General features: G+C 42.3%; 1 protein-coding gene across 1 annotated transcript in view; it reads left to right on the plus strand.

The window, feature by feature from the left end:
• Slc16a10 (solute carrier family 16 member 10) overlaps window positions 1-26,098 on the plus strand; it is a 97,175-nt gene that overhangs the window by 56,568 nt on the left and 14,509 nt on the right. Inside the window, exons 2-3 of the mRNA XM_036168979.1 lie at window positions 5,780-5,924; window positions 9,126-9,579. Of these exons, the coding sequence (XP_036024872.1) occupies window positions 5,780-5,924; window positions 9,126-9,579 (599 nt within the window). The remainder of the gene's footprint in view (window positions 1-5,779; window positions 5,925-9,125; window positions 9,580-26,098) is intronic.

The following is a 26,098-nucleotide window of genomic DNA, read 5'->3' on the forward strand; positions in this document are numbered from 1 at the left end:
CTTTCTTTGAGACAAGGTCCTGTGGTATCACATTTGCTATGAGGCCCAGACTGGCCCTTGAATTTACAAGCTTCTGCCTCAGCCTCCTGATTTCTGGGATTACACGCCTAGCATTACTTTCCTAACTTTCTGAGATGAAAAGTAGATTTCTGGATTTTCACTGCTGGAATGAAAGGTTACAATCAAGACAGGATGAAGCCTAGAATAAGTCGTCCCACGATAATGGAATTAGAGACACCAATGTTAATTTAAAGTTGACTTAATGTAGATCCTGATGGTTACATATAGATGCACAGAAGCTTGGTATAATGCTACATGCCTGCGATTCCAGCTATTTGGGAAACTGAGGCAGAAGGATTATGAATCTGAGGCCAGTCTAGGCTACATAGAAGAACCCTGCCTTTAAAACATAAATAAAAACCCCAAATTATATAAGTGGGAGCTATGCCAAAGACTGACAGCCAAATGAAAGATTCCTCAAAGAGCTTCTAGTAGCCAACAAGATTTGAATGTAACCAAAACCATATAATAAGAGCCTGTTATGTCTGCAGAGATGAATGTGAGATCATTCGAGTACACTGATCTCCCATGCAGAAGAATTCCAGACAGTCTATGTAGGCAGACACTTTGCTCTCAAGGTGAAGCTTAAGTCTCACTCCTGCAGTGTGAGCCTTACCTAGTGGCAGCCTTCCAAGAGCGCAGTATAGAAGGAGGAGGAAGGCAGCTTCACAGTGCAGGACCCTGAAAACACCACCCAGCTAGGTGGGCAAGGGGGTTTGCTAATTGCTGTGGTTTGCTAATGTGCCTCTTTATGATGCCCACAACTCCACAACAGCCACATCGGGGACGTTCTACAATATACCTGATAAATACTCAGTGCTGCCAAGGTTAGCAAACACTAGGGAAGGCAGGCAGACTGTCAGTCAGGGAGCCGAAGCAGACATGTCCTAGACTGGGTCCCAGAGCAAAAAAGGACATTAGGTAAGTCTGAAGAATCTGAATAAAGGACACAATATCAGTATTGTTTCCTTATAAAAGAATACCATACTAATTGAAGATTTTTTTTAAAAAAAGGAGGAAGTGGATAGGGATAAGATGTGTAGTTACTGTTTTTATCATCCTCATTTTTGTGTAAATCTGAAACTTTTCTCTCTTATTTATTTATTTACTTACTAATTAATTAATTTATTTTTGAGACAAGATCTTATAGTCCTGGCTGGCCTACAACTTGCCATAGAGACTAGGCTGTCCTTGAATTCACAGGGATCCATCTACCTCTGCTTCCTAAGTGCTGGGATCAGTGGCATATACCCACCCACCCCCAAACTTTTTTATTTTTTATTTATTTATTATGTATACAGCAGGTTTGACTGCAGGCCTAGAAGAGGGCACCAGATCTTGTTACAGATGGTTGTGAGCCACCATGTGGTTGCTGGGAATTGAACTCAGGACCTCTTGGAAGAGCAGTTGGTGCTCTTAACTACTGAGCCGTCTCTCTAGCCACCCCCCCCTCCAACTTCTTAAATGAAAATTTATTTTTAAAAAGCTTGGGGAGGAGGCTAGCTATGGCAACTATACACCTGCAGTTCCAGCAGGAGGAGGCTGAGGCCGGAAGATGGAGAGTTCAAGGGCTTCCAGATCCTGTCTGTAACCAACCACACTGTCCTTAAACGTGTAAGCATCCTCACGTTGATATGGTCGTTCAGTTGGGCTGTGGGATTATTTCATCTGAGTGACTGTAGTTGGCATTTTATTGGCACAAAGCTGGCTTAGGTTTGGGATCATCCTGAGTGGGGCTGCGTTGTCTGGTTTGACTCTTGTGTCAAACCCTGCCCCACACCCCCACTCCCACCCCAGACCTAGGCCCCTGTGCCTCCAGCCTCCTTTCACAGGCATAGAGGAGGTGAAGCTCAGGCCTCTGTGGCCCTCCACCACTGTCTCCCAGGGAACATTCACTGCCAATCCTGCATCTAGACCGGGACCCTTCCAGGTGGGCAAGCTCGTTGGTTTGGGTGGGAAATTTTTATTTTTTTGATAGTATAACTGAATTGTTATGGAATGGAGGGTGATGTGTGGAAACATGAGCCCACTGTGTCTGGACTTCATTTTACTTAAGCTGGATAATGAACGTCTTCGGAGTACGTAGGGTAGGGAAAGACATAGTGATACTGTCAGACACACACCTTTTGTGCATGTCTTTTTATTCCTGCTAACAACTAGAATGTTTGGTTTGAATCCTACAAACTTGCAGAACTTCCTCAAGTTTCTTAATAGCTCTAATATCTTTCTGCCATTAAAAAATGAAGATAATACTTGATAGGTTTGCCTGAAGGTCACATGACAAGTTCGTTCTAGGTCCTTTGTATAGATGAAGGTGCTCCAGGAATGTCAGCTGCTCCTCCTTTGTCCCCATCCACCCTGATCAGTGCTAACAGCTCCCTGTAACAACTTCCTGCAGCTGCTGTCCGGAACAGGGTTAAGATGATCGATGCTGTTGTTCGGACTGCTATATTGATTTATTTTTATGTGCCTGGGGGTTTGCCTGTGTGCAGTGCCCACAGAGGCCAGAGAGGTTGTCAGGTTCCCCACGACTGGAGTTACAGTTTTGAGTCCTTCATTGTTAGTACCTGTACATTGTAGAAGTACCTACATCTCAGAATGGATGACAGTGTTCTATTCTGCTGGGTTTAATAGTGTATTGTTTCTGTTGTTGTTAGCTTCATTCATTCATTCATTCATTCATTCATTCATTCATTCATTTTGAGGCATTATCTCACTATGTACCCTGGCTGTCTTAGAACTTATTATGTAGATCAGGCTAGCCTCAAACTCATAGAGATCTTCCTGTTTCAGCTTCCTGAGTGCTGGAATTAAAGGTGAGCATCACCATACCTAGCCCAGTAAACCATTTCTTAAGCATGGATTACTAAGATTTTTTTGAATGGGATTAAGTTATTACTGATGAGTAATTTTTTTATTTTTAATGACGGCGTCTATGTAGCTCAGTCTGAACTTGAAGTCACAACAGTCCTCCTGCTCCAGCCACCCACGTGTTAGAATTACAAGTGAGACACTATGCCTAGCAAATACCTTTTATTTTAAACCATAAATAATTAGCAGGTGGCCATGATTACCCACGTTTCATTAAAATCACATAAAATCTAGGCAAAAATCACAGATTTTTGCTCCAGGAAAAACATGAAAAATTCAAATACGTACCGTAAAAATACCACAGAACGCACAAGACTAAAGCTTTAAAGCACTAATGTGGAATGCTGAGTCAGCACTGTGCTTGGCTTACAGCATTAAATCAACATTTATTTTACTTAAGGATGATGGAAATTTCCAAAACAAAGAATGACTCAGAGAGAAGGTAGGTAAGGGTAATCCAATTAGCGGGGTCCTAAAAACTAGCATTCACAAACTGCTTAGTAAAAATAGCTTTGAAAAGTTGTCCTCAGATTTCCACAGAGCTCACTCCCGCATGCTGTCAGCAGACTGAGCTTTCTGTCTCTTCAGCTCTGTTCTCACCCTTTCCGATGATGCCAGTGCCTGCTCTCCAGTTAGCTGTTTCCTTCCTCCAGAGCAGCCGCCAATGTTTGTTCTGGGGTCCTTCTTAGCAGATGGTTTTCTTGGTTTAGGCTTCGGTTTGGATGGAGCAGGTACCCTGACTGTCTGGCAGACTATCCTGTGGTGTCCGGTTTAGTTAATTTGGGTCCATGTTGCTCTTTGTATTCGCTGGAGATGTTCTCTTCAGCACAGTGCTGATGTTGGTGCTGAAAAAATAAAGCATCAGGCTGGAGAGATGCTCTGTGCTCTAGCATGGGAGGAGTGGGTTTGGTCCCAGCACACAGTAGTGTTTTAGGATTACAGTCTTCTTTCTGATAAAGGAAGAAAATTAGAATCATGGCTATTTTAGTATATTATGTACATAGTTTAAGTGTATCTTAAAGTGCAAGAAATAAAAAAAAGTGAAGTTATCAATCAATATGGTCAAACTTCAATTAGACCTGGTACTAAGAAAGGTCTTAGCATAGGGATTCATGTCTCTGTTAAGGAAGCGGAGACACACAGGTAGAGATGTTCAGAGCCCGGTGGAGTTAGAGATCACCTGCATTCTTTTTCTCTCTCATATACTACATCTCCACCTCAATTTCCCCTCTCTCCACTTCTTCTAGTCCCTCCCCCAACCTCCTCTCTCCCCCAGATCCACTACTCCTCTATTTCCCTTTAAAAAAAACCAAAACCAAACCAAAACAGATCTCCCAAGGCTATCATCCACTGAACACAGCCTAGTAAGATACAATAAGACTAGGCACAAACCTCATATCAAGGGTGAACGAGGCAACCCAGTAGGAGGAAAGGGCCAGAGACACACCCCTTCCCACTGTTGGGAGTCCCACAAGGACACCAAGCTCCACAACCATAAGGTATATACAGAGGACCTAGCTCAGATCCACGGAGGCTCCGTGATTACTGCTTCAGTCTCTGTGAGTCCCTATGAGCCCTGCTTAGTTGATGATGTGGGCCTACATTCTTACCATTATTGGAGCTTTAAATGAGGAAGCGTGGTGTCTGGGCATGGAGATTCACTTACACTTTTCTCAATCCTCAGGAATTCTGGGAAGGTATATGTGTAATCCATTTCTAAGATATTTAAACCAACTCAGAAGGGAAGTGGCCTCTCAGGGACAACTTTATTATAGGGCTTGTTGTACAGCCACATCATGTAGGCCCTATTAGCTTATTTTTAGAGGAACTTTCAGGCTTGATGACAAATCATTCACTTCTTTGAGATGCTGTTATGATTATTGTACCTAATGCTTTCTGGGTTTGTTTTGGATTTTATAGAATCAGAAGAAAATAACATACTTGCAGAGAAGAAAATAAAATAGCATAGTTCTATAAATAATGGGAAACAAATACCCTATAGTTATTGTTCAGGTCAGAAATAAGTCATTCTCTTTAGGTCAAAACCAAAAACCAAGCCCAGACGTTATACAGACAATCACTCCTTAACTATTTGTTCCCAAAGGACAGCAATCTTTGCTCTACTTGAGTTCATCACAGCTGACATGGTGGCTCACATCTGTAATTCTAGGAGTCTGGAAGGCTAGTTGAGATAGGAGAGTTGGTAAGTTGGAGGCCAGTTAGGGCAACATAGTGAGTTCTAGGCCAGCGGGGGCTACAGAGTGAGGCCCTGTCTTCAAAAACGATCATTCTAAAGCAAAGAGTTATAATCCCTATCCTGATTTCAGTGGTCATTTCTTTGCATTCTGACCTCCCCAGTATAAATTCCTAAACTAAATTTGTGCATGTGTGTATGTGTATGTGTTTGTGTATTTGGAGGGGGGTGTCTTATTATGATACCCAAGCTGATTCAAACTCATTCTTCTGTTATAGCTTCCTGAGTGCTGAGACCATAGGTGTGCTCTACCAAGACCAACTTTCTTTTTAATTTTTAACTTTTATTTAATGAAATTTGCCTCAGACTAGAAATTGCTTACAAACAAAGATATCCATTAGACAGGGCCATAGAAGAATGTCTAATTAATTGAAAAGCACAAGCTTTCAAGAATTCACTTACATTCCGTTGCTATACGCATCGCTACTGGCCAAGCACTTCAAGTGTTCAGACTGTTGACATCTTGTTACAGCGTTCCCTCTGGTTGTCCGTGTGCATCAGGGCTTTTCCTCGCCGCGGGTTAGCCACTTTCCAGATGGAATGGGGAGGAGTGCAGTGTTGGACGACGTTGTGATGCTCTCTCTTCTTTTCCAGCATGGGTAGGCTCGCTGTCCATGGGCATGATCTTCTTCTGCTGCCCCATAGTCAGTGTCTTCACAGACATGTTTGGCTGCCGGAAAACAGCTGTCGTGGGTGCTGCCGTGGGCTTCATCGGACTCATGTCCAGCTCTTTCGTAAGGTAAGGACATGGCTGCTTCATGTTGCTCCTGGAGAGTTGTTAAAGACCTTCCAGAGTCTTTGCTGTTTACAAGGAAGATCCCCTTGAAACGACAACGTTCTGGAGATCGCCGTTGCCGCCACTCACAGCAGCACACCCGAGGCGGAACATTGAGACATATTTGCTCGCAGTGGCCAATTTTAGATGTCAGGGTGCATGTGTTCACCAGAGCCAAGAAAAATGTTTTTCTTTTTGTTTTAATCTATTTACATAAAACTCCTAAAGGAATCAAGTTATATCTATGAGTTATCTTCAGCTATGGTTTTAGTTTAAAGTCACTGCCACCATAGATCTCGAGGGTTCATAGGGGGTATTTTTAAGTCATAAGCCTGATAGGAAAATTATTTTATTGATGAGAATAAGATCTTCTAAATCAGTGCCAACCCAGGTAGAAATTTCCAGTCTATACTTTAAAAAATAATAAAAAAATAAAAAGAAGATATTAGAATATTTAAATACCATGACAACATAAAGTGGTTAAAATACACTTTAAAACTTAATGCCATATACTACATCTATTAGAAGAAAAGATGCAGGCCTCCAAAGACACTAAGGCCAAAGGACACGTTATAGGATGAAACAGCCGTGGTCCTCAGTTCTTCGTGGTTCTGAGAACTTTTGGTTAGAGGAGCACCGGTGTCCCGCAGCACCGGTAGCAGGAGGCAGTTAGCAAGGAGAAGCCTGAAGACCATCTCCAGCTGGTGGCTTGTCTTCCTCCCCGCCCCCCTTCCCCGCCTACCCTCATGGTCCCTTAGTTGAAAACCATGACTTAGTCATGGGTGGGGTTAAGAAGGGATCTAGCTTGCAATATTGGCCCTGCTTATTTTAAGTTTTTTCATATTTAGTCAGCAGAATCCCTAGCTTTTCTCACTTCACTTCCTACTACACACACACACACACACACACACACACACACACACACACGCACGCACGCACGCACGCACGCACGCACACACACACCCCTTCCTCAATCCAAAGTGGGCAGTTAGCTTTTGTACTTCTCCTCTAAAATTTTATTTAAGTTCTTTAAAACTATGCTTCTTAGAAGAAAGCAGGTCTTCATTATAGGAGCTTCTCTGACTTCTTCTAAACACTTCATTTCAAAAGCAAAGCAGTTGGTTTGGAATTCTCCAGGTACTGGCTAGCTCCCGTGGCTCTGCCCCTTGCTGAGGGTATATAAATTTTACATTTCTTTTCTTTAAAATTTTGAGAGTTTAAGAACTTGCAATTATTTGGAAAACTGCTTATGTGGGAAATTTGGTACAGAATGAAGCATCATGAACTCAAGGTTAATCTCTGCTACAGAGTGAGAGACCTAAAAAACAAAACACACCTTCCCCCTCCAACCAAAAAGAATGAAGCCCGGGCTGGAGAGATGGCTCAGTGATCAAGAGCACAGGCTGCTCGTACAGAGCAGTTCAGTTCCAGCACCTACCTATAACACCAGTCTCAGAGGATCCAAGGCACTCTTCTGGCCTCCATGAGCATCAGGTACACACAAGGTACACAGATGTACATTCAGGCAAAGCACTCATACACATAAAATAATAAGAATTAAAACAATTTTGAAAGGAAGCATTATTTGTTCTATGTGATTCTTACTGGGGATAGGAATAGAAGTATTGCTTTATTCGGGATAGGAATACAAACTTGAAGATACACTTTTCAATCTTTCCCACCAAGTTTCTGTTTAATGTGAATCAAGAGTGGAAACCTGAGCAGGATGTGGCGGTGCATGCTTTAAATCCTACCACTCGGGAGGCAGAGGCAGGTGGATCTCTGTGTTCAAGGCCAGCCTGCTCTACAGAGTGAGTTCCAGGACTGCCAGGGCTGCACAGAGAAATCCTATCTTGAAAAAGCAAAGCAAAACAAACAAAGAAGAAGAAGAGTGGTAATTTGGGACATAGTGACCAGAATGAAGTGAGACTCATCTGGGACAGCCTAGTGGTAATGTGAAGGTGGTGCTCTGTGTGGGTTAGTCCAAGGGGAAGGGCTCTCAGGATTGCCAATGTGCTAAATTTGAGCAGATTTGAGTTCCTTGTGAGTCCCTCAGCATATTGGTAGGTGAGCATTATTGTCCAAAATGTAATTATTAACCAGCTTTATCTACTGATAAAATAGCCTTTTAAAGTGGACTTTAGAAAAAAAGTAAGAAAGAAAAAGAAGACAACTTTTAACTTGTTTTCTTCTAGTCCTTACCTTGATTGTTTCCAAGCACAAACTTCACCTTTCCAAGAGATGTGTAGTTATTTGATTAAATTAGAAATTCTTGTATTCTTTTTATTCTTTTGAGAGCACTAATACGTTACTTTAAAAGCTTGCAGACTGGAATCACTGCTGAGCACACTTTAATTTGGCCTTAATGCAATCTGAATATGATTTCTTCTTATCTTGCACAATGCTGGGAACAACGCAATACAGGGCGAAGGTTGGTTGACAGCCCTGGGGGCGGAGCACAGCTGCTCCCCCATGCACATATTCTTGATACGATGCTGAGGAGCCAATACCAGACAGTCTTCTCTCTGACTATATTGCTTAGTAAGCACCTGGGAAAAGGCCATAAAAATAATGTGTGCATAGTTAAATTGTAATTTAGAAGTACTATTGAACAAGATTTTATTGTCCCTTCCTGGCAGCTGTCTTTATTTCTGAGCTGTGGAGAACATAGTTCTTACCCAATGCTGTGTATGGTTCACCAGAAATCCTTGGCAGGCAAAGGGGAGCAGAGTCACTGGTGACCTTAATGGTCATTTTTCGCTCATTCAGATTAAATTAAAATATTTTACTGCTGTAGTCTTGATTTATTAAGCCTTTCTACATTTTTTTTTAAATTTTTATTTTCAGAAAACATGTTGACAAGATCTGTTTTTACTAAGGGAATTCCTTTCAAGAATTATTTATTTAATTTTATTTCATGTGTATGAATGTTTAAATTCACATATGTGCGCATTCCTAGTGCCCACAGAGACCAGAAGAGGCCACCAGATCCCCTGGGACTGGAGTTACAGTGGTTGTGAACTGCCATGTGGGTGCTGGGAGCGGAGTCCAGGTCCCCTGCTCTAACTGCTGAGCTGTCTCGCCAGCCTCCTATATAAGGTGTTGTTCTGCTAAGCACCATGAAAAAGATTAAAGCTGCTTTCTGTCTCTCTCATCTTTATGCAGCTCCATCGAGCCTCTGTACCTTACCTATGGAATCATATTTGCCTGCGGCTGCTCCTTTGCATACCAGCCTTCACTGGTTATCTTGGGACACTACTTCAAGAAGCGCCTCGGACTAGTTAACGGCATCGTCACGGCCGGCAGCAGCGTCTTCACAATTTTGCTCCCTCTGCTTTTAGGGAATCTGACTAAGAGCGTGGGCCTCTTGCACACACTGAGAGTCCTCTGCGTCTTCATGTTCGTTCTCTTTCTGGCTGGCTTTACTTACCGACCTCTTGTTTCCAGTGCCAAAGAGAAAGAGAGCGAGAGCAGCAGATTCTCCTTCTTTTCCAGGAGAAAGTTTAGTCCTCCAAAAAAATTCTTCAATTTTGCCATCTTCAAGGTGACAGCTTATGCAGTGTGGGCGGCTGGAATACCACTTGCACTGTTTGGATACTTTGTGCCTTATGTCCACTTGGTGAGTATGCATCTTTGGCTCTGTTCGTAATAAGTATCATCAGGTCACAGGGAGATCTAGAAGAGCAAGACAGGTCAGGCTGAAGTCGGCCTCAGACGTTGTCCTGGTTGTGACCCCAGACTCCGGGAATTAAAGGTCTTTCAAACAAGAACAGTTCCCCCATCAGACTATTAAACAATGAGTCTGTTGGTATGTGTCAGCGTTTTAAAAATTCCAAACAAAAGCGATTTTTAAAAGGGCGACTAAAATCTCGGAACAAATTATATCAAGGTAAGATATTTGATAGGGGTAAGAAGGCTCAGTGGAGAAAGGTGCTTGCCTCCAAGCCTGACAACCTGAGTTAGATGCCCGGAGCCACATGATGGAAGGAGAGACCCGACTCCTGAAGGTTGTCCTCTGACCTCCAGCACAGCAACCGTGAACCCCTTCACCAAAATAAATGTAATAAAGAAGATCTGACAGGCCACTTCTAGAAGCAGCTTGCTGATCTTCAGGGATAAAGCTAGTGTAGTGACCTGGTGACTATTAATAATTTTCAACAGATGGATGCAGAAATTAAGTGGTTAACAAAATTGCCAGTGACAGACACAAAGAATCATTCTATTTGTGGGATACTTCTGGAAAAACAGGAGTTATCTTTAGAGAAGAATTTGAGAAATGATAGGGAAGTTTTAAATTACAGAAGAGCCTTAAAGTTCTATGGGAAATTAGGATTTCAAATGCTCAAGCAGTTTATATTGTCAAAATTCAGCCCATTTATACGGAAACAAGATGGCCCTTAGCAAAACATTCTCAAAGGTGCTTTCTGTCTCCTCTTCCCCCTCCTCCTCCTCCCCCTCCCCCTCCTCCCCCTCCCCCCCCTCCTCTTTTTCTCCTTCCTTCCTGTGTGTGGTGGAAAATAAATGCAGTCCAATGATAACATTTGCTTCAGTTTTTCTTTTGTGTATGCACTAACTACACGTGTGGACTTGGAGGAATTTTTAAACCTTATAGTCTATGTAGGGATAGCTGCAATTTTTCTTTAGTTAAAAGTTTTGGCTCATCAAGTTACTGGGCCTAGAGGGTCAGCTAACAACTACGAAAGTCCTTTGTGGACTCCTGTGCACAATTCAGAAAGTAACTGAGCTACGAATGGTGATGAGAGGCGGAGAACAAGTCTGGATGTAAGAATGATTTTGATTTCTGGGATCTCCGTATTGTCCCCGTGCCAGGACAGTTGGGGAAGCAGCTCAGCTGGAGATGAGAAAGATGTTCGGGGAAGGACTGGGAATAGTCATCGGAGTCACGTGACATTCATGGTAGAAAAGAACTGACCTGACAGTCCTTTTCATTCCTTCAGTTGTCTCAAACCATCGCCATAGTTTCTGTTGGAATGCGGGTCTGTTGAGAGAGAGTCCGCTTTACCAACCTACCGTCTCTTAGTGGGGACACTTTTACCATGTACCCACCTCCTCCCTGCTCTGAGACAGTCTGTGTAGCTCAGGCTGGCCGTTGTGAAGCTTCCTTCCTTCCTTGGCTCCTAGTTACAGGTGTGTGTCACTGAGCCCAGCTTTTCTTCTTCTTCTTTTTTCTAATTCTCTTTGGTACTAAAAGATGAAAATACTCAGAGACATGGATAGCTCAGCTTTCCTAATGCTTGCCATTTATCAAAGGAAAGTTCGTGAGTTTCTGTTTATAAGGTTTGCGATGTATCAATTAATTAATTTTGCATATTCATTTGACCCTCACAATAAAGCTGTTAAGTAGGTAAAATAAATCATGTTAGTCCCTGGTTCACAGATTCGCAGGAGAAAGACAAGTTCTGCTTGGAGAAGTAGAGGAGGTATTGACGCTGGACCCTGAGCACGAAGTAGTACGTTAGAACTGGAGCTTTGAGCAACTCAGTTGAAGTTTTCAGTTTGCTTTCCTTTAAACTTCAGAAGCATAATGTGTGTTCTCATGGCTCTGTCTGTGAAAAAGCATGTATATGCTTATTCTCAAAGCAAGTTTGGAAATTTTATTTTATTGTTTTTGCATTTTACACGCGCATGCGTGCGTATATGTGTGTGTGTGTGTGTGTGTGTTCAGGTCTGTACCACCATGACTGCTTGCAGTTGGCTTTTTAAAGATTGATTGATTGATTGATTATGTATACAGTGTTCTGCCTACATGCATGCTTGCATGCCAGAAGAGGGCACCAGATCTCCTTAGGGATGGTTGTGAGCCACCATGTGTTTGCTGGGAATTGAACTCAGGACCTCTGGAAGAACAGCCAGGGCTCTTTAACCGCTGAGCCATCTCTCTAGCCCACAGTTGGCTTTTTAAAAAGGAAGAGTCAGTAACCTCCCTTTTAAGCCTATTCACTACAGTCCCAGTATTATGGACACGTGTCTCATGGGTCAGATGGGTGACATGTTAATGTCTAAGGACCAGTTTCCATGACCTGCCCTCTTTGGTTGAGAGCTGTTTTCCTGGTTAGCTTCACATGTTCTCCTAATATTCCCATCACTTCCCATCTTGCCATTTCAAAGTTTCTTTCCTAGGCTCCTCCCTGCCCTACCCTAACATGAGCATGTCCCAAGTCTTATTCTTTGATCCTTTTGATCTGTGTTCACTGGGAGTTTCATCCAGTCTCCTGAGTTCAAACAATATACGACTCCGGTATCTCTAGCCCAGACCTTTTACTGAATTTTCACCAGAGCTGTATGTCCAAATACTTACTTAAATATCTCCATTTGCATGACTGCTGGCTGTTTCAGATATGATATGAATAGCCATGAAGTCCTGACCTCACTCACCCAAACTTGCTCTGTCTGAGTGTCTCATCTTAGGAGACAGCAATGCTGTCCTTCCAGAGAGTCAGGCCTCAAGCCTCCATTGTTCCTTAGCTCCTCCTTCTTGTCCATCACACCCCGGACAGACGCAGGGGATCCTGGTGGCTTACCTTTCAGAGTATAACTGGAATCTGGCCACTCCTCACTATCATCAGTGTCAACACTCTTGCCCAGGGCCACCTTTTGTAGAGGTCAAAGGACAACTTGGATTCCTGAGACTGAACTCATCCTGTCATCCTTGGCTGTAAGCACCTTTACTGCTGAGCCATCTTGATGACCCCATAATTCCACTTATTTCATTAGTATTTTCACCCATTTGTTGAGTCACTATATGATGCATAGATTATTTTTACACTTTTATTGTTTTTAAACTGTATGGTCTGTTACATAGTTCCCAAAAATGTTTTAATTCTCTGTCATGGTTGCCAAATTAATTAAGTGACAATAAGCTGCCACTAATTCTATTCTTTGTCTTATAGGCACTGGATTATATTTGTGTGTTGATATTAGCATGGCTGTGCTTTTCATAACAGAATGCTAATATCAGCTTTGAGAATGGATCTTGGATATTTATTACAGGAGAATTAACAAGTGCTTTCGATGCCCATGAGGGCAGCACTTACGAGATTAACATTCTCATCCACTGTATACTACAGTCAAGGGCTCTGGTTAATATCTTGTACTTCTACTTTCCAGAGTTAACTCTAGAGAGAATTTGTAAGAAGTTAATTCTGATGCAGTGGTTTAAATGAGGGATTTTTGATCAAAATTCCTTTTAGCATTTTACCTCCAAGGGATAGTTTTAGTATGCCTACAATTTACTGACTTAGTTTTCCTTTTTGATTAAAAATATATGTCATATGTAATCCTAAAAGGAATAAAAAAAATCTAATGACCTTAAAGCGGCTTTCAAGTTCCTTCATGATCTGGCTTTGCCTACCACTGGGGTCTCTCCTGCCCTGCCTGCCAGGCTCACTGAGTTCCTGTATCCACTACCTTCCTACTTACATGTTTATAGGGCAGTAAAGCACCCTTGATGCTATTTTAACCTGGCCACGGTAAAGATTTCTTCCCTACCCAGCATTCCCAATCTCCTCACACCTACCCTTTTCCTTTTCTTTTTTTAAATAGCACTTAATAGTTTCTAAACTAATTTATTTTTGTAATTGTACATCTACATATTTTGCTAAAATATAAGTCCTATGAAGTTAGGGTCTTTCTCTGTTTGATGATAGATTTCTAAGCAAATAGCACAGTGTCTAGCACACAGTAGGTGCTCAAATATTGGCTGGATGATGGGATACATTATGCATGAGTCTAAAGCAATGCACATAGTATTGAAAGTCATACCATCTTGGTCTTTAAACCCCTCTACATTCATGTCACAGAGATAGTCATTCAGCACTTAACGCATGAGCTCAAACTCAGAATACTGAAGAAACTACCAGTTCCTGGGAGGCAGAGGTGATGCTATCTCTCTGACCCTCACTATATGTCTATGCTGAAACTATAAGCTAACTCAAGACATTTCTGTCCCCAGAGGAACTGTGTCTTCGGATGGCTGACACTCTCACAGAGCCAGAGATGGCATCTGTAAGAATAGATGTTGGGTGTGGAATCGTAGCGTGACTACAGATCTGCATAACTTGGGCTGCGTCAGTCGGGTGACTCTTAACATTTCTAAAAAGGACAGTGGTTTGCTAACTTTTCTTGCTGGTATGAACTAGTCCATCCTGAGTATGAAGATGACAACTTAGCTTCAGTTGCTGTCCTCATCTCTCATTTCTCCTCACTTTGAAACCCAGCAAGTCAGTACCAGTGTTTGACTCTAAAACATGGTCATTGGGTTGAGTTGTTTTTAGGCTTTAAACTCACAAAAAATCTTGATCAGCATGATTGACTTGTGTGTAGGAAATCTGTAATATATTGTTCACTAGCTATATTACAAAATGTTTTAAGACAAGATCTTACTATGTAGCCCAGGCTGGTTTGGGGTGGTTTGTTTGTTTGTTTGTTTGAGGCAGGGTCTCTCTACAGAGCCCTGGCTGTCCTGGAACTCACACTGCAGACCAGGTTGGCCTCCAACTCAGAGATCTACCTGTCTCTGCCTCCTGCGTGCTGGGATTAAATTTGTATGCCACCATGCCAGACTTGGTTTCAAATTCTTAATCTTCCTGGTTCATCCTTCCAAATATGGGGGTTACAGGCATACATATGGACAGCCAGCATTAGTCTGTTAATATATGTTAATATATAAATGGGTTGGTTTTGTGGAGGATAGTTCCAGCAGAAACTTTGACCTGGTAGAGATATCCTATTTATGTGCTGTAAGATTAATGGTAGATCATTTGCCTGCTTACAGGGCAATTAAGTGGATTCCTAAGTCCACTTGTAATTGGGAATAAACAAGTTGTACTTTCAAACTAGAACCAAATTTCAAGATGAACAAGCTCATAAATGGGGCATGAGGTTCTTCAAAAGATAACTTTTTGATTCAGATAGTGCCAGATGTTACCAGGGTGTGTCATGGGTATTGCATGACTGGGAAACTTGAGTAACCCATCAGTTCTGTCTACTCAGCTACTGCCAGATCATGTGGTGCAGAGCCATGTAAGCAGGAGAAACAAACAATCTTTAATCTTTTCGTGGCTTTCCTAGAGGGAGATTCAGGTCATGAAGAATGGATTGTATCAAACATCTTCATAAAACATATAACAAGCACAGTGCATGCAGCCAAGTAGCACGGAGCCGAGGAAGTGGGTCTGCAAAGTTGCACTTCTTTGGGGGGCATTCACCGAGTTATGCGCAGAACTGAGATTTGAACTGGCTGTCAAACATGGTAAAACCATGTTCATCGAGGGACGCAGCCTGGAGCTGTCCTGTCCAGCCCCACAAGTATGACACTGTTTTATTTAACGCCTTGTCAATTCCTGTTCACTCAGATCAGAACAGTGGCAATGGTCCACTGTCCTCGTGCTCGGGCATGGTCTGCCACTAGAGAGAGGACCCGGCAGGGAACCAGCTCTTGTTCTAGAGGGACAGCAATCAGAGGACCCATGAGACCTTATTCCTGACCCCTAGATTTCTTAGTTACTCCCCTAGCTAACTCTACACTAATTCTGTAGGGCCCTTTGTTGCAGGCAATGGCCTTGGATAAACTGAGGCCATTTACTTTCTTTATAAATTTTCTTTCCAACAGTGACTTGTATGTATGTTACTATAATTCGTATAGAGTTAGCTGGGAAAATAACTGGTATCTCTCTTGCTAATTGATTTCACCAGGGTTTTTATTTTCTTTGTTTGCATTTAAATATGTCAGGCTTCATTTGGTAAAATGTGGCATGTTCTGGATAATAACAGATTTCAACTGTAATATAGATATATGCTTATCTCTCAAATCCTTCCATTAGTTCAACATTTATTCAAGTTTGATGAACCTAAATTGAGCTTTTAAGTAAGGGTTCTTTCATAGTTTTCTGCATAAACTGAAAATGAATTGTCATGCTACAGGAGGAGCAGGGATAGAAATCTTAATCTGAGCTCCTCTCCTTTGCAAGGCTCTGCCTGGTGACTGGCTTTTGCCTGACTTAAGGCTTCTTAAACTGAGAACACGTTTACACCAGTTTAACCGTATCTCCCACGTTACAGGACAGATTTTTTGAGAGTCTCTTGCAATCAGCAGTCACTAACCCTAAGGAGTACAGAACAGAAGGGAAAGGAGCCTTCCTCTGGATCTGAGCCGAGGTGAATCTTTGACACCCACAGAAAGTTTCAGCGCTGTTAACCCCAGCTGTCCCCATTGTTCCTTCTATCCTGCCCTCCTTGGCAGCCCACTTAAGCAGGAACTTTACATTTTCTCATAACACACTGGAAAAGAGCTCAATTTAGAGGCGTAAATTTGAAACATGGACAGTTATGCAATCCAGCTATGTGCAGCCACGTCAGTTGAAGGGATTCTTGGCATAACATGGCAAGAACAGCTGTGGTGTCTAGGCTTCAGAGCACAGTTGAGTTAATTCTGCATGTCTGTTCTCAGAGCCGTGCAAGGATCTGCTTTAAGGCAATGGTCTCTAAACAAACGGAATGTTGATTGATACTGTTTTTCCACATTTCCTTTTTAAGCCCCTGTTTTTATTAACATTTGGTTTCCACCCTGTCAAAATGTGTGCACAGCGTCAGGGCCTGCACTGGGCCAGAGGAGCACTGGGTTGGTTAGGGATGTGCTCCGGGTTGCCATGCTGGTGCAAGCCAAGAATTAAGCTAGGTATTCTGAAACGTGTGACATTTAAATTAAATATTTAAATGCTTGTCAGAAATACCTAACAGTGATATGGGAGTGGCAGGGATTGTACAAGCCATGTAACTGTATGCTGCTGCTGCTGTATAAGGCAGGGAAGGGAAAAGCTAACTACTTGCCAAAAGTCTCATAGAAGTAGTGGATCCAAGTGTGATTTTTTTTTTTTTAATCTATGGAGTAAAATAGAACCTTTTTATAGTCTGAAATGTAAATGTGCATGGTGTGGAAATGGGGTTGTCAGGAGTGAAGTTTACATTCATCCTGCCCGGGTCAGCACAGTCAGAGGGTCCAGTTCTTCAGTGTTGCCACTAACAGTTGCCTCCTTCTTCTCTCCTGGATATATTCAGAACTCAGGTGGCTGTGTGATAGATCTTTCCAGAGAACACAGGCTCACAGTGGGACCTTCTATTTCAGTTGTTCGCTCTTCATGATGTGCATGTGTTGCATGCTCTCACCATGCACGTGCAGGCCAAAGGACAACTTCTGGGAGTTGGCTTTCTCTTCCCCTCTGGTCATGGTGCAAGCACTTTTTAACCATGGCGCCATCTTGCTGACCTAGCAGGACCTTTTAAACTAATGGTTACTGCGCACCAGGGACGAGTGAATTGCAGCTTCTTGTTCTCTGATTCTTTCTTTCTTTCTTTTTTCTCTTCTCTTCTCTCCTCTCCTCCCCTCCCCTCTTCTCCCCTCCCCTCTTCTCCCCTCCCCTCTCCTCCTGCTCCTCCCTTCCCCTCCTCCTCCTCCTCCTCCTTCTCTCTCTCTCTCTCTCTCTCTCCTTTTGTTTTGCTTTTTAAGACAGAGTTTCTTCTCTATGAATTCCTGACTGTCCTGCAACTGTCCTGTGTAGCCGAGGCTAGCCTCCAACTCACGGAGATACCCATGCCTCCCTCCAACTACTGGGATTAAAGTTGTGTGCCGTTATGCCTGGCTGTGCATCCACTTCCTGACTCCCTTCTGAGGGCAGAACCCTACACTGCTTCTCTCACTAGTGATGAGGGGCAGAGTTGTTTCCCTGTGCTCACAGGTTGTGAAGTTCTCTGTTCTACACTAGCAATGGTCTCTAAGCAGGCTTAGAGTGGGTTTCCGTTCTCGGTGTCATTTGTCTTCCGGTCCTGTGACTTGTTTTTAATTACGGTTTGGTTAAGCAGATTGAAGCACTCATGCGTTGGACAAACACAGAGTGCCTGTCGTGTGCCGTGAGCATTCCAGGTGTGGGGATTTGAGCGTGCATGATGCGGCGTCTCTAATGGAGGTAGCTTCAGTGTTGCTCAGAGACATCTCTTGAGGTGACAGCAAGCACATCTGTGTGTGGTGTTAGTATTTGGAGGACTTGGGAAGCCTAGGACATAGTCGTCTGTTTTTAAAGCCAGCCGATAGTCAAAAACTTTTATCCAACTTAACTTTTTTCTTGGTGTATTAGATTAAAAGCCTGAATGTTGAAGTTTCAAAATCTTACCTACGTTATCTTCAGGATCCAGTCATTGTGTTTTTCTCCGTATATGTGAACCCTCTAAAAACACGGTAGTTTTGCTCCTTTCTCGTTGGTTGTTGCATGGACGGCCTCTTGCTCTGTCCCTGCAGTTTTCCATGCTGTCTACGCCTTCTTTGCTTTTCTAACCTTGCATTTATTTCCCTTCAGATCTCAACATCTGCCGCAGTTTGACTTTTCAGGTTAGTGCCACTTCGCACATTTTTAAAAGATTTTTATTTATTTATTTTTTTTTAATTTTAACTGCACAGCAGTATTCGCCAACACTCTCCTACTGGGAAGAGTCTTTACTCCTCTGGCCACTGTGATTTATTAATGTTGAAGTTATTTGTTCACAAAACACTTAGGAAACAAGGTAGGCTTGGGATTTTTAAAAAGAGTATTTTGGCTGGGCGTGGTGGTGCACGCCTTTAACCCCAGCACTCGGGAGGCAGAGGCAGGTAGATCTCTGTGAGTTCAAGACCATCCTGGTCTACAAAGTGAATTCTAGGACATCGAGGGCTATTACACAGAGAGACTCTGTCTTAAAAACCAAATAAGCAAACAAACAAAAAACAGTATTTTGGAAAAGAAAATAATACACAGAAAAGGAAATTGGTAGGAAGGGAAGGCATGATTAATAAACAAGGACTGTAGAAAACATGTTACTTACAAATAGATTACAGCAGACCTGTTAGCAGGTGTGGTTGAGCATGTCTGTTATCCCAGCACTTGGGGGTGGAAGCAGAGGCCAGGACACGCAGGGACTCACTTTGTAAACCAGAACTTACTTGGTAACTCATTTCTTTGTTACATGGAGAAACCCTGTCTTGAAAAACTAAAACAAACAAACAAACAAACAAATAAATGTTGCCATATAGCCAGATGTGTTGGCAAACACCTGCAATTCCAGTGCTCAAGAGGTTAAGATGGGGGGTCATGAGTTCAAGGTCACATATTAACCATTATCTTAAAAAAAACCTCACACCCCCCTAATAACAGAATGCTACTATGTATTAATTATTGAATTTGTATTCATTGTAATAGCTTCAGGATAAATCCAGGGCTCCGACCGATTTGATTGTTTTCTGTTTGTGTGAGCACATGGCTGTCTTTCGAAAGCTGCTGCTTTCGGGGCTTTTCACAAGTCCTGGCTTTGTCCTTACCAGCTTTTCTCAGGAGAACTGTTAGCTTCCTGTGGATGCCTTAAGCATAACTCTGTTTCTCAGTGTCTCCTCTCTCCACTCTTCAGCCCAGAGCCTTCCCTGAACCCAGGATTAGAGTTGCTCAGGATGAGGAACCACACAGTGTCTGGTCCCCCACCCCTCTTCCAGAGACACTGTCTAAGCTGTGCGTGACTTTCATCTCCACGGCAAGCCGCGGTTAGACCTGCTTCTGCCCTTTTTCTTCCCAATGAATCACCTTTACACATACTGCACATTTTTCATGTCAGTGTTGAGACTGTAGCTCCTGTATCTCGGCCTGGTCTGTGACTGTGTAGCAGGGGATGCCCTCCAACACCCAACCTTCCCGCCTCTCTATGTCCTGAGTGCTGAGGTTACAGGTGCTGGGAATGGAGCCCAGGGCCTCAAGCAGGTCAGGCAAGTACTCTACCAAATGAGTTATAAAACAGTTGAACCTCTAACATCAGAGACAAGTAAAAAAGAAAAAAAGATAATGTTTAGTTATATGCTGCAACATACATGAAGTTTGATGATGTCATGCTCAGAGAGATAAGCCAGACACAAAAGGACAAAGGCTATCCATTTAGATGAAGTCTCTAGAGCAGTCAAATCATAGATGGGAGATGTAAATGCTAATTTCCAGAGCGGGGCAGTGGGAGATGGGAAGGTGAGGAGAGGTAGCATTCCAGGTGCTTTCTAGAAAGCAGTTAATGATGGCACATGTCTGTAGTCTCAGCGCCTGAGATGCTGAGGCAGGAGGATCACAAAGTCAAAGCCAGCCTTGGATACATAGTGAGACCCAAACAAACCAATCAAACCAAACCACCAACAACAACAAAAGGAAAAAAACCAGCTCACCCAATGAGAATTAATTTCCTGTTTCTTTATTTTTCTCAGTCAGGAAAGCCCTAACTAAGTATTATTTTAATAAACTCTTGTGTTTTTCAAGGAGAGAACTAATTTCGAGGATTTATAAGATAATCTAGCTTATTTACGTCATTGCCAGGATCATCAGATAAGTAAAGTTATTGTTGCTCTAAATCCTAGGGACTTGAGTGATGAGTTTTATCCTTCTCAATTTTATGGTAAAGTCTATCTTAACTTCTAAAATCTAAGCTCATCTGACCAGTTTTGTTGCATTTGTTCACTTTGGACTATTTTTTCCAAATTTGTGTGATTCTGCTACTGATTAAAGGTCCCATAACCCAGACCTATTGATTCATTTAGTCTCTCCCCTCTTAATGTGGAATGTGGAAACATGTGACACCCTCAGAGAGCCTGGATCACCTCCAGATCCCTGTCTACAAAGTCTTTGCAGCTATTTTGTGTGTTCTTGGAGTACTCTGTATAGTCTGGCTGTCCTCTATGGCTGAGACTGGCCATCTTGATACTGCAGAGGCAGTCCTCCTCGTCCTCGTCCTCGTCCTCGTCCTCCTCCTCCTCCTCCTCCTTCTTTTTTAAGTTTATTTATTTATTTATTTTGTACACAGAAGAGGGCGCCAGATCTCATTACAGATGGTTGTGAGCCACCATGTGGTTGCTGGGAATTGAACTCAGGACCTCTGGAAGAGCAGCCAGTGCTTTTAACCTCTGAGCCATCTCTCCAGCCCCAGCCTAGAGTTCTTATTCATTTGTTTTTGGTAACTTCCAAAATACATGGAATAAATATTGACAGAGTAAACAATTCCAAATTACTCAAAAATCCGTCTATTTTCTATTTTAAGATGAAATCTTTAAAATTCTAAAATTCAAGATGATTTAAATCCAAGGGTATTTATCGTTGCCTGAAGTGTTGGAGAGGGACCCTTGAGCATCTTGAATGCTAAGCAAGTAGTCCTCGATGAGCTATACCCTCAAAATTAAAGGCTAACTAACATCTAAATCCAAAGTGGTTTCTGTTAGTAATTCAACCAGAAATTTTACTAAATCTTGATGTAGGTGATGCTGTCCAAGAAGTGTATGTGTGTATGTATATATATTCTTTTTTTAACCCACAGGAAATTATTTTTTTTTAAAGACTATCAGGGGAAAAATAGCAACTGCCTTTAGAATTTTTAGTTAGAAAATGTTTTCAAAATTAGCCTTAAAAGAAAAAAAAAACACCTCTTTTTAAACCATTGGTAGCTATTAAGTAATCTTTATTCCAGAAGGGTTTGTTTTTCCCCAGTTGCTTTTCCTGCCTTAATGGTGCTGTGTCATTATCAATACCATGGAAACCCATCTTAATGGAAATGGAAAGAGTGGTTGTTTGAAAAAGACAGAATCAGCAGTGATGCCTCCTAGAGTCCGGTAGGCCAAAGGTCAGCTTGCATCCCAGCCAGCTGCTGAGGAGGCAGTAGGTACTGGGAATCTGAAAACACCTCTGGGACAACCTAAAGATGCCAGCGAGCAGACACGGGTTTTCCCTCTCATCTGTGTGTTAATCTCCAAGAGTAGCTGATCTGACCTAACAGACCGAAATGGCATTCTGTGACTTATCAGACCAGTGGCTCTATTCTGTCCGTAATGTTCTAGTTCTGTGTTCTGTATAAAAGGCTCAGTTTTATCAAAGACTTCTGCAGTTAACTGAGTTCCACCTTTGTAACCACTTAGCTTGCCAAACTTCCTTTAAATTTTCCTTTTTAAAAAAGGAAAGCCAGAGGTAGAGAAAACAGGTTTGTAAAAAGAAACACTAAGCATATTCCATCCAGATTTCTGATAATCCAGCTCTGAAGTCAAAGGGTAGTGTAAGGTTTTGCTTTGTGACTAATTCTGAGATTAACTATTAACAACTCTATCAGGCTTTCTACTCCCTTTCAAAGGTACACGTTTTGTTTTGTTTTGTTTTATTTTTTAAAGGGGCAAGGCTTGCTCTTTGGCTTTGTCTGTTAGAGAAGTGGTGCATGCTATAATCATGGAAATTGGGAGGCAGGAGAATTCAAGTTTGAGGATGTCTTGGACCACAGAGTAGAACCCTGCCTCCCCTCCCTTCAAAATTCAGTTTAAAAGAAAATATATTTAAACCGAATGGTCTTCTAGAGTTTTGGGATAGCTTTTTAACATTTTGGATGAAGATAAACACACTTATGTTATTTCTTTTTAGTTTAAAATTTATTTATCTATTTGTCAGATCCACTTATTTTAGGTGTATGAGTGTTTTTCTTGCACATGTTATACACCACTTGTATACCTGGTACTTGAGAGGTCAAAAAAGGGAGTCAGATCCCCTGGGACTGGCATTACTGATGTTTATGAGCCACCATGTGGGTGCTGGGGACTGAACCCAGGTCCTCTGCAAGAGCACCAAATGCTCTTTACCCCTGAGCCATCTCTTCAGCCCCTCATTGTCAGTTTTTAATACAAGGACTATATCTATGACTGACCTGAAGTTTACTAAGAGACAAAGCTGGCCTTGAGGTGGAGGCAATTCTCCTGCCTTAGTCTCTCCCAAGTGCTGAGATTCGGGCATGTGCCACCATGCCTAGCAGGATGAGTATATTTTCAGAAATCACTCTCAACCACATGCAAAGAAGCAGCAGCAGGCGCATGCTGCTACTCTCTGGTGTGGATAGCAGTGAGGAGAAATAGGTAGGATCGCTATTAGGAAATAGGGAGTCAAAGTCAGTTTGAGTTCCAGATTCATTATTAGCCAAGTTTTAATGCCATACCAACTGCACATACGGGTCCTCTCCCCCGCAAACAATTTACTCTGGAAATTAAGCTAGTGTACATGCTTACCTGGTCTTGTCAGTCTGGTGGTGTCAGTCTCAGGAGCAAGGGCAGATAGATGGCCAAGGTATCAATGCCACTAACATGACAGAAGGTGACAGGTGACCAAAGTCTTTTTATCAATCCAGACAGCACATTGAGAGGCAGCAGCTGTCGACGACAGAGTTGGAGGGTTTGTGTTTTTAGGCTTTTATTGTGTTTTCCAAGGAAAGTTCTTTCGCTCTCACAGCCTGCAATGCTCCACTCAGCTTTTCTTGTTGTGCTTCCTTACCTCCCTCTTCACCGTGAGTCAGTCAGCTGTTGCCTCAAGTCCACTGTCCAAGTTGTTTTATCTGTTTTAAAGGTCTCCGGTCATTCCCTTCCTCTTCAACATGTATAGTCTAAATTTTATACACTATTTTTTTTTTATCACATTCTTTGTGTGACATGTTAGATAATCACTATATGGAAGAGTAGAGGCAAAAGGCATTTAAGTCCTTAAATGTGCATTTGTGTGTGTCAGCGATAGCTGGTGATCTTGTTCCACAGCTATCTAACACGAATGAGGAAACCCATGGTGTTTGTGTTTGCAGGTGTGCACAGCTACTGTATTTCACTGTACAGTATACTGTATTGCACCACTGGAGTGTACAATGGCTGTCCACTTAGTCTCCGTCCTTGACTGAATCTCTGAATCAAAGTGCTCTGCCATGTTTTCTCGGCGGAAGGCTCCCGGTCCCCACCTGTCTTACACTGTGACTCTTGCAGGAAAGGTGTAGGGGAAGGGTGCCAGAGCAGAGGCTATTCTAGTGAGATGAGTGATTTTCATAGGCTGCTGCCCTTGACCCCTTCAGAAAAAATGGGATCTATTTTGCCTTCAGTTGATGATGAGAACAATGTCATTGATTCTGAGATGAGTCCACCATTTAGTTATGTTGAAGGTGGTTAGAAGAAGGGGAAATTGAAGTACTTGGTCCTGTTGACTCATGGATAGAATGAGTACATAGCCTAGGATGTGAGTTCTCAGTTAATTCTGGATATCAAACAGTGAATTTCATACACTGGAAAAAGTCAGCAAAAGCTGGTGTTGCTTGAATGATGGAATAATGTTTATGAGCAGGTAATGTCCAATATGTTTCCAGAGGTATCAGTTCCAGATTAAACTTGAGATCTCAATAAAAGATATGTTTCTGCCCTAAAGATGCTTATGCATTCTGATAAAGCCTAAAGCTAAAACCCAGGGTGGAGTCCAGGAGATGGCTCAGCAGATGTAGGTACTTGCCACCAAGCCTGATGACCTGAATTCCATCCCCAGAACCCACATGGTGGTAGGAGAGAACTGACTGTTGAAAGGTGTCCTCTGACCTCCACACATATGCTATGGTATGTGTACACCCTCATACACATTCATACAAAAAACAAACGTTTTTTATTTTGCAAGCCAAATTTGGCCAAGATAGCAGGATTGGAAATTTGAAATACCAGCCTGTGCCACATAGTGAGACCCCTTTTCCAAAAGAAGGTTTACTTATTAGTGTTACAGATTAAGTCTATTCTATCATTGGACTTATACCTCTTGCTCCCAGTTAAGTAAATTTTAAACAGCTAATTTTTAGATTATTATCTGAAAATAATATCCCCTGGATAAATACTAGTCTCTAGTATAAGCTTTCTGTTTAACAAAATGAGTTAGGTTAAATTGAAAGTATTTGTCCCAGTGTCCAGTCTTTGCCCACATGAGTATTAGAAATTCCAATTTGGCCCCATGCTGTGCTTTGTGCTAAACAGCACATGCTGGTATCCAGAGGATGAGAGACAGTAGAAATTCATAAGCCAGACAGCAGCCATCCTGGAGGCTAAGGCCAAACCTACTTGGTACTGCCGCCTCAATGAGGAAGGACTCTGAGACCTGGCATCCACAGAGTGGGATCACCTATCCTGCACAGTCCCTTACCTAATAACCAAAAAGATTTTTATTTTGAAGTTTGGTGGAGCATGTAGAGGGAAAGTTTTAGAAGTCGATATTCTTGCTTTATTTAAGTGATAGTGTGTAGTAGTGTCCTTTGTTATTAAAGAACTAAGTTTCTGATTAAGGCATAATTTTAATTTTGCCAATTTATTTAAAAATTATTAGTGTATGTTCCTTATACAAAATAGTGGGTTTCATCATGGCATCATCATGAATGTATTTTGTGTATTTCTAGCATATTCACACTCATTACCTAGCCTCTTTAAAAAAAACACCCTCAAATATTTCACCTTATTTCTTATAAAGATTACAAAATAGATTGGGGGGATGTATACGAGTCAAAGAACGATAGACATGTATTAGGCTAGTGTTCTTAGTTCCGTCAAAACCGACGAATTCAGTCTTACAGGTGTTAAAGGTGTCTCTGAAAGCTATAGCAACAATGTAGCTGGTACAGACTTGCTTACCACACTGAGGCCCTGGCTTCGCTCCTCCACGTGGGTGGGGAAGGGGGAGACCCACTGGGCGCTTCCTGATGCACCCCCCACAGCACATCTTGCATTGGCCGTTTTCCTCCTGAATGAGCTCTTTTAGCTTTATCTGCAAGTTCCTGGGCCCTTCAGCAGTGGCTGCCATGTGCTTGCCACTACCAGTGAATTCTTCAAGAAACACAAGCCAAGTCACTTTGTCCTTTAAACTAGGAAAGCTCCTTGGTTACAGTAAAAGAAAACATAAAAAAGAAACAAAATTAGCACTTAGCTAATATATAGCTGAAGAATTGTTTTAACAGGCACTCAGTATCAGGCTCCTTTGCCTTCCTTCCCCTCCCCTATGTCTTCTGGTTCTCTGCATGTTTGTACTCATATTTGTCATATTTTGGTGTTCAGTTGCTCGTTAGAGTGCAAGTATGGTGTATCTAAAGGGGCAGCTGGAGAGGAGGTGCAGTAGCAAAGCAGAGGTCATTGACAATGAGGGGTTGGCACTTGAAGTCTAAAGGGGATGAACCCTAAGGGGGAAGGGAGCCTAGAAGGGAGCCAAATTTGAATTTAGGAGATTTAGGACTGTTGTGGGGGCTCAAACAAGAAGTATGTTAAAAGCTTG

This window comes from Onychomys torridus, chromosome 19, assembly GCF_903995425.1.
Source record: "Onychomys torridus chromosome 19, mOncTor1.1, whole genome shotgun sequence".
Taxonomy (NCBI): domain Eukaryota; kingdom Metazoa; phylum Chordata; class Mammalia; order Rodentia; family Cricetidae; genus Onychomys; species Onychomys torridus.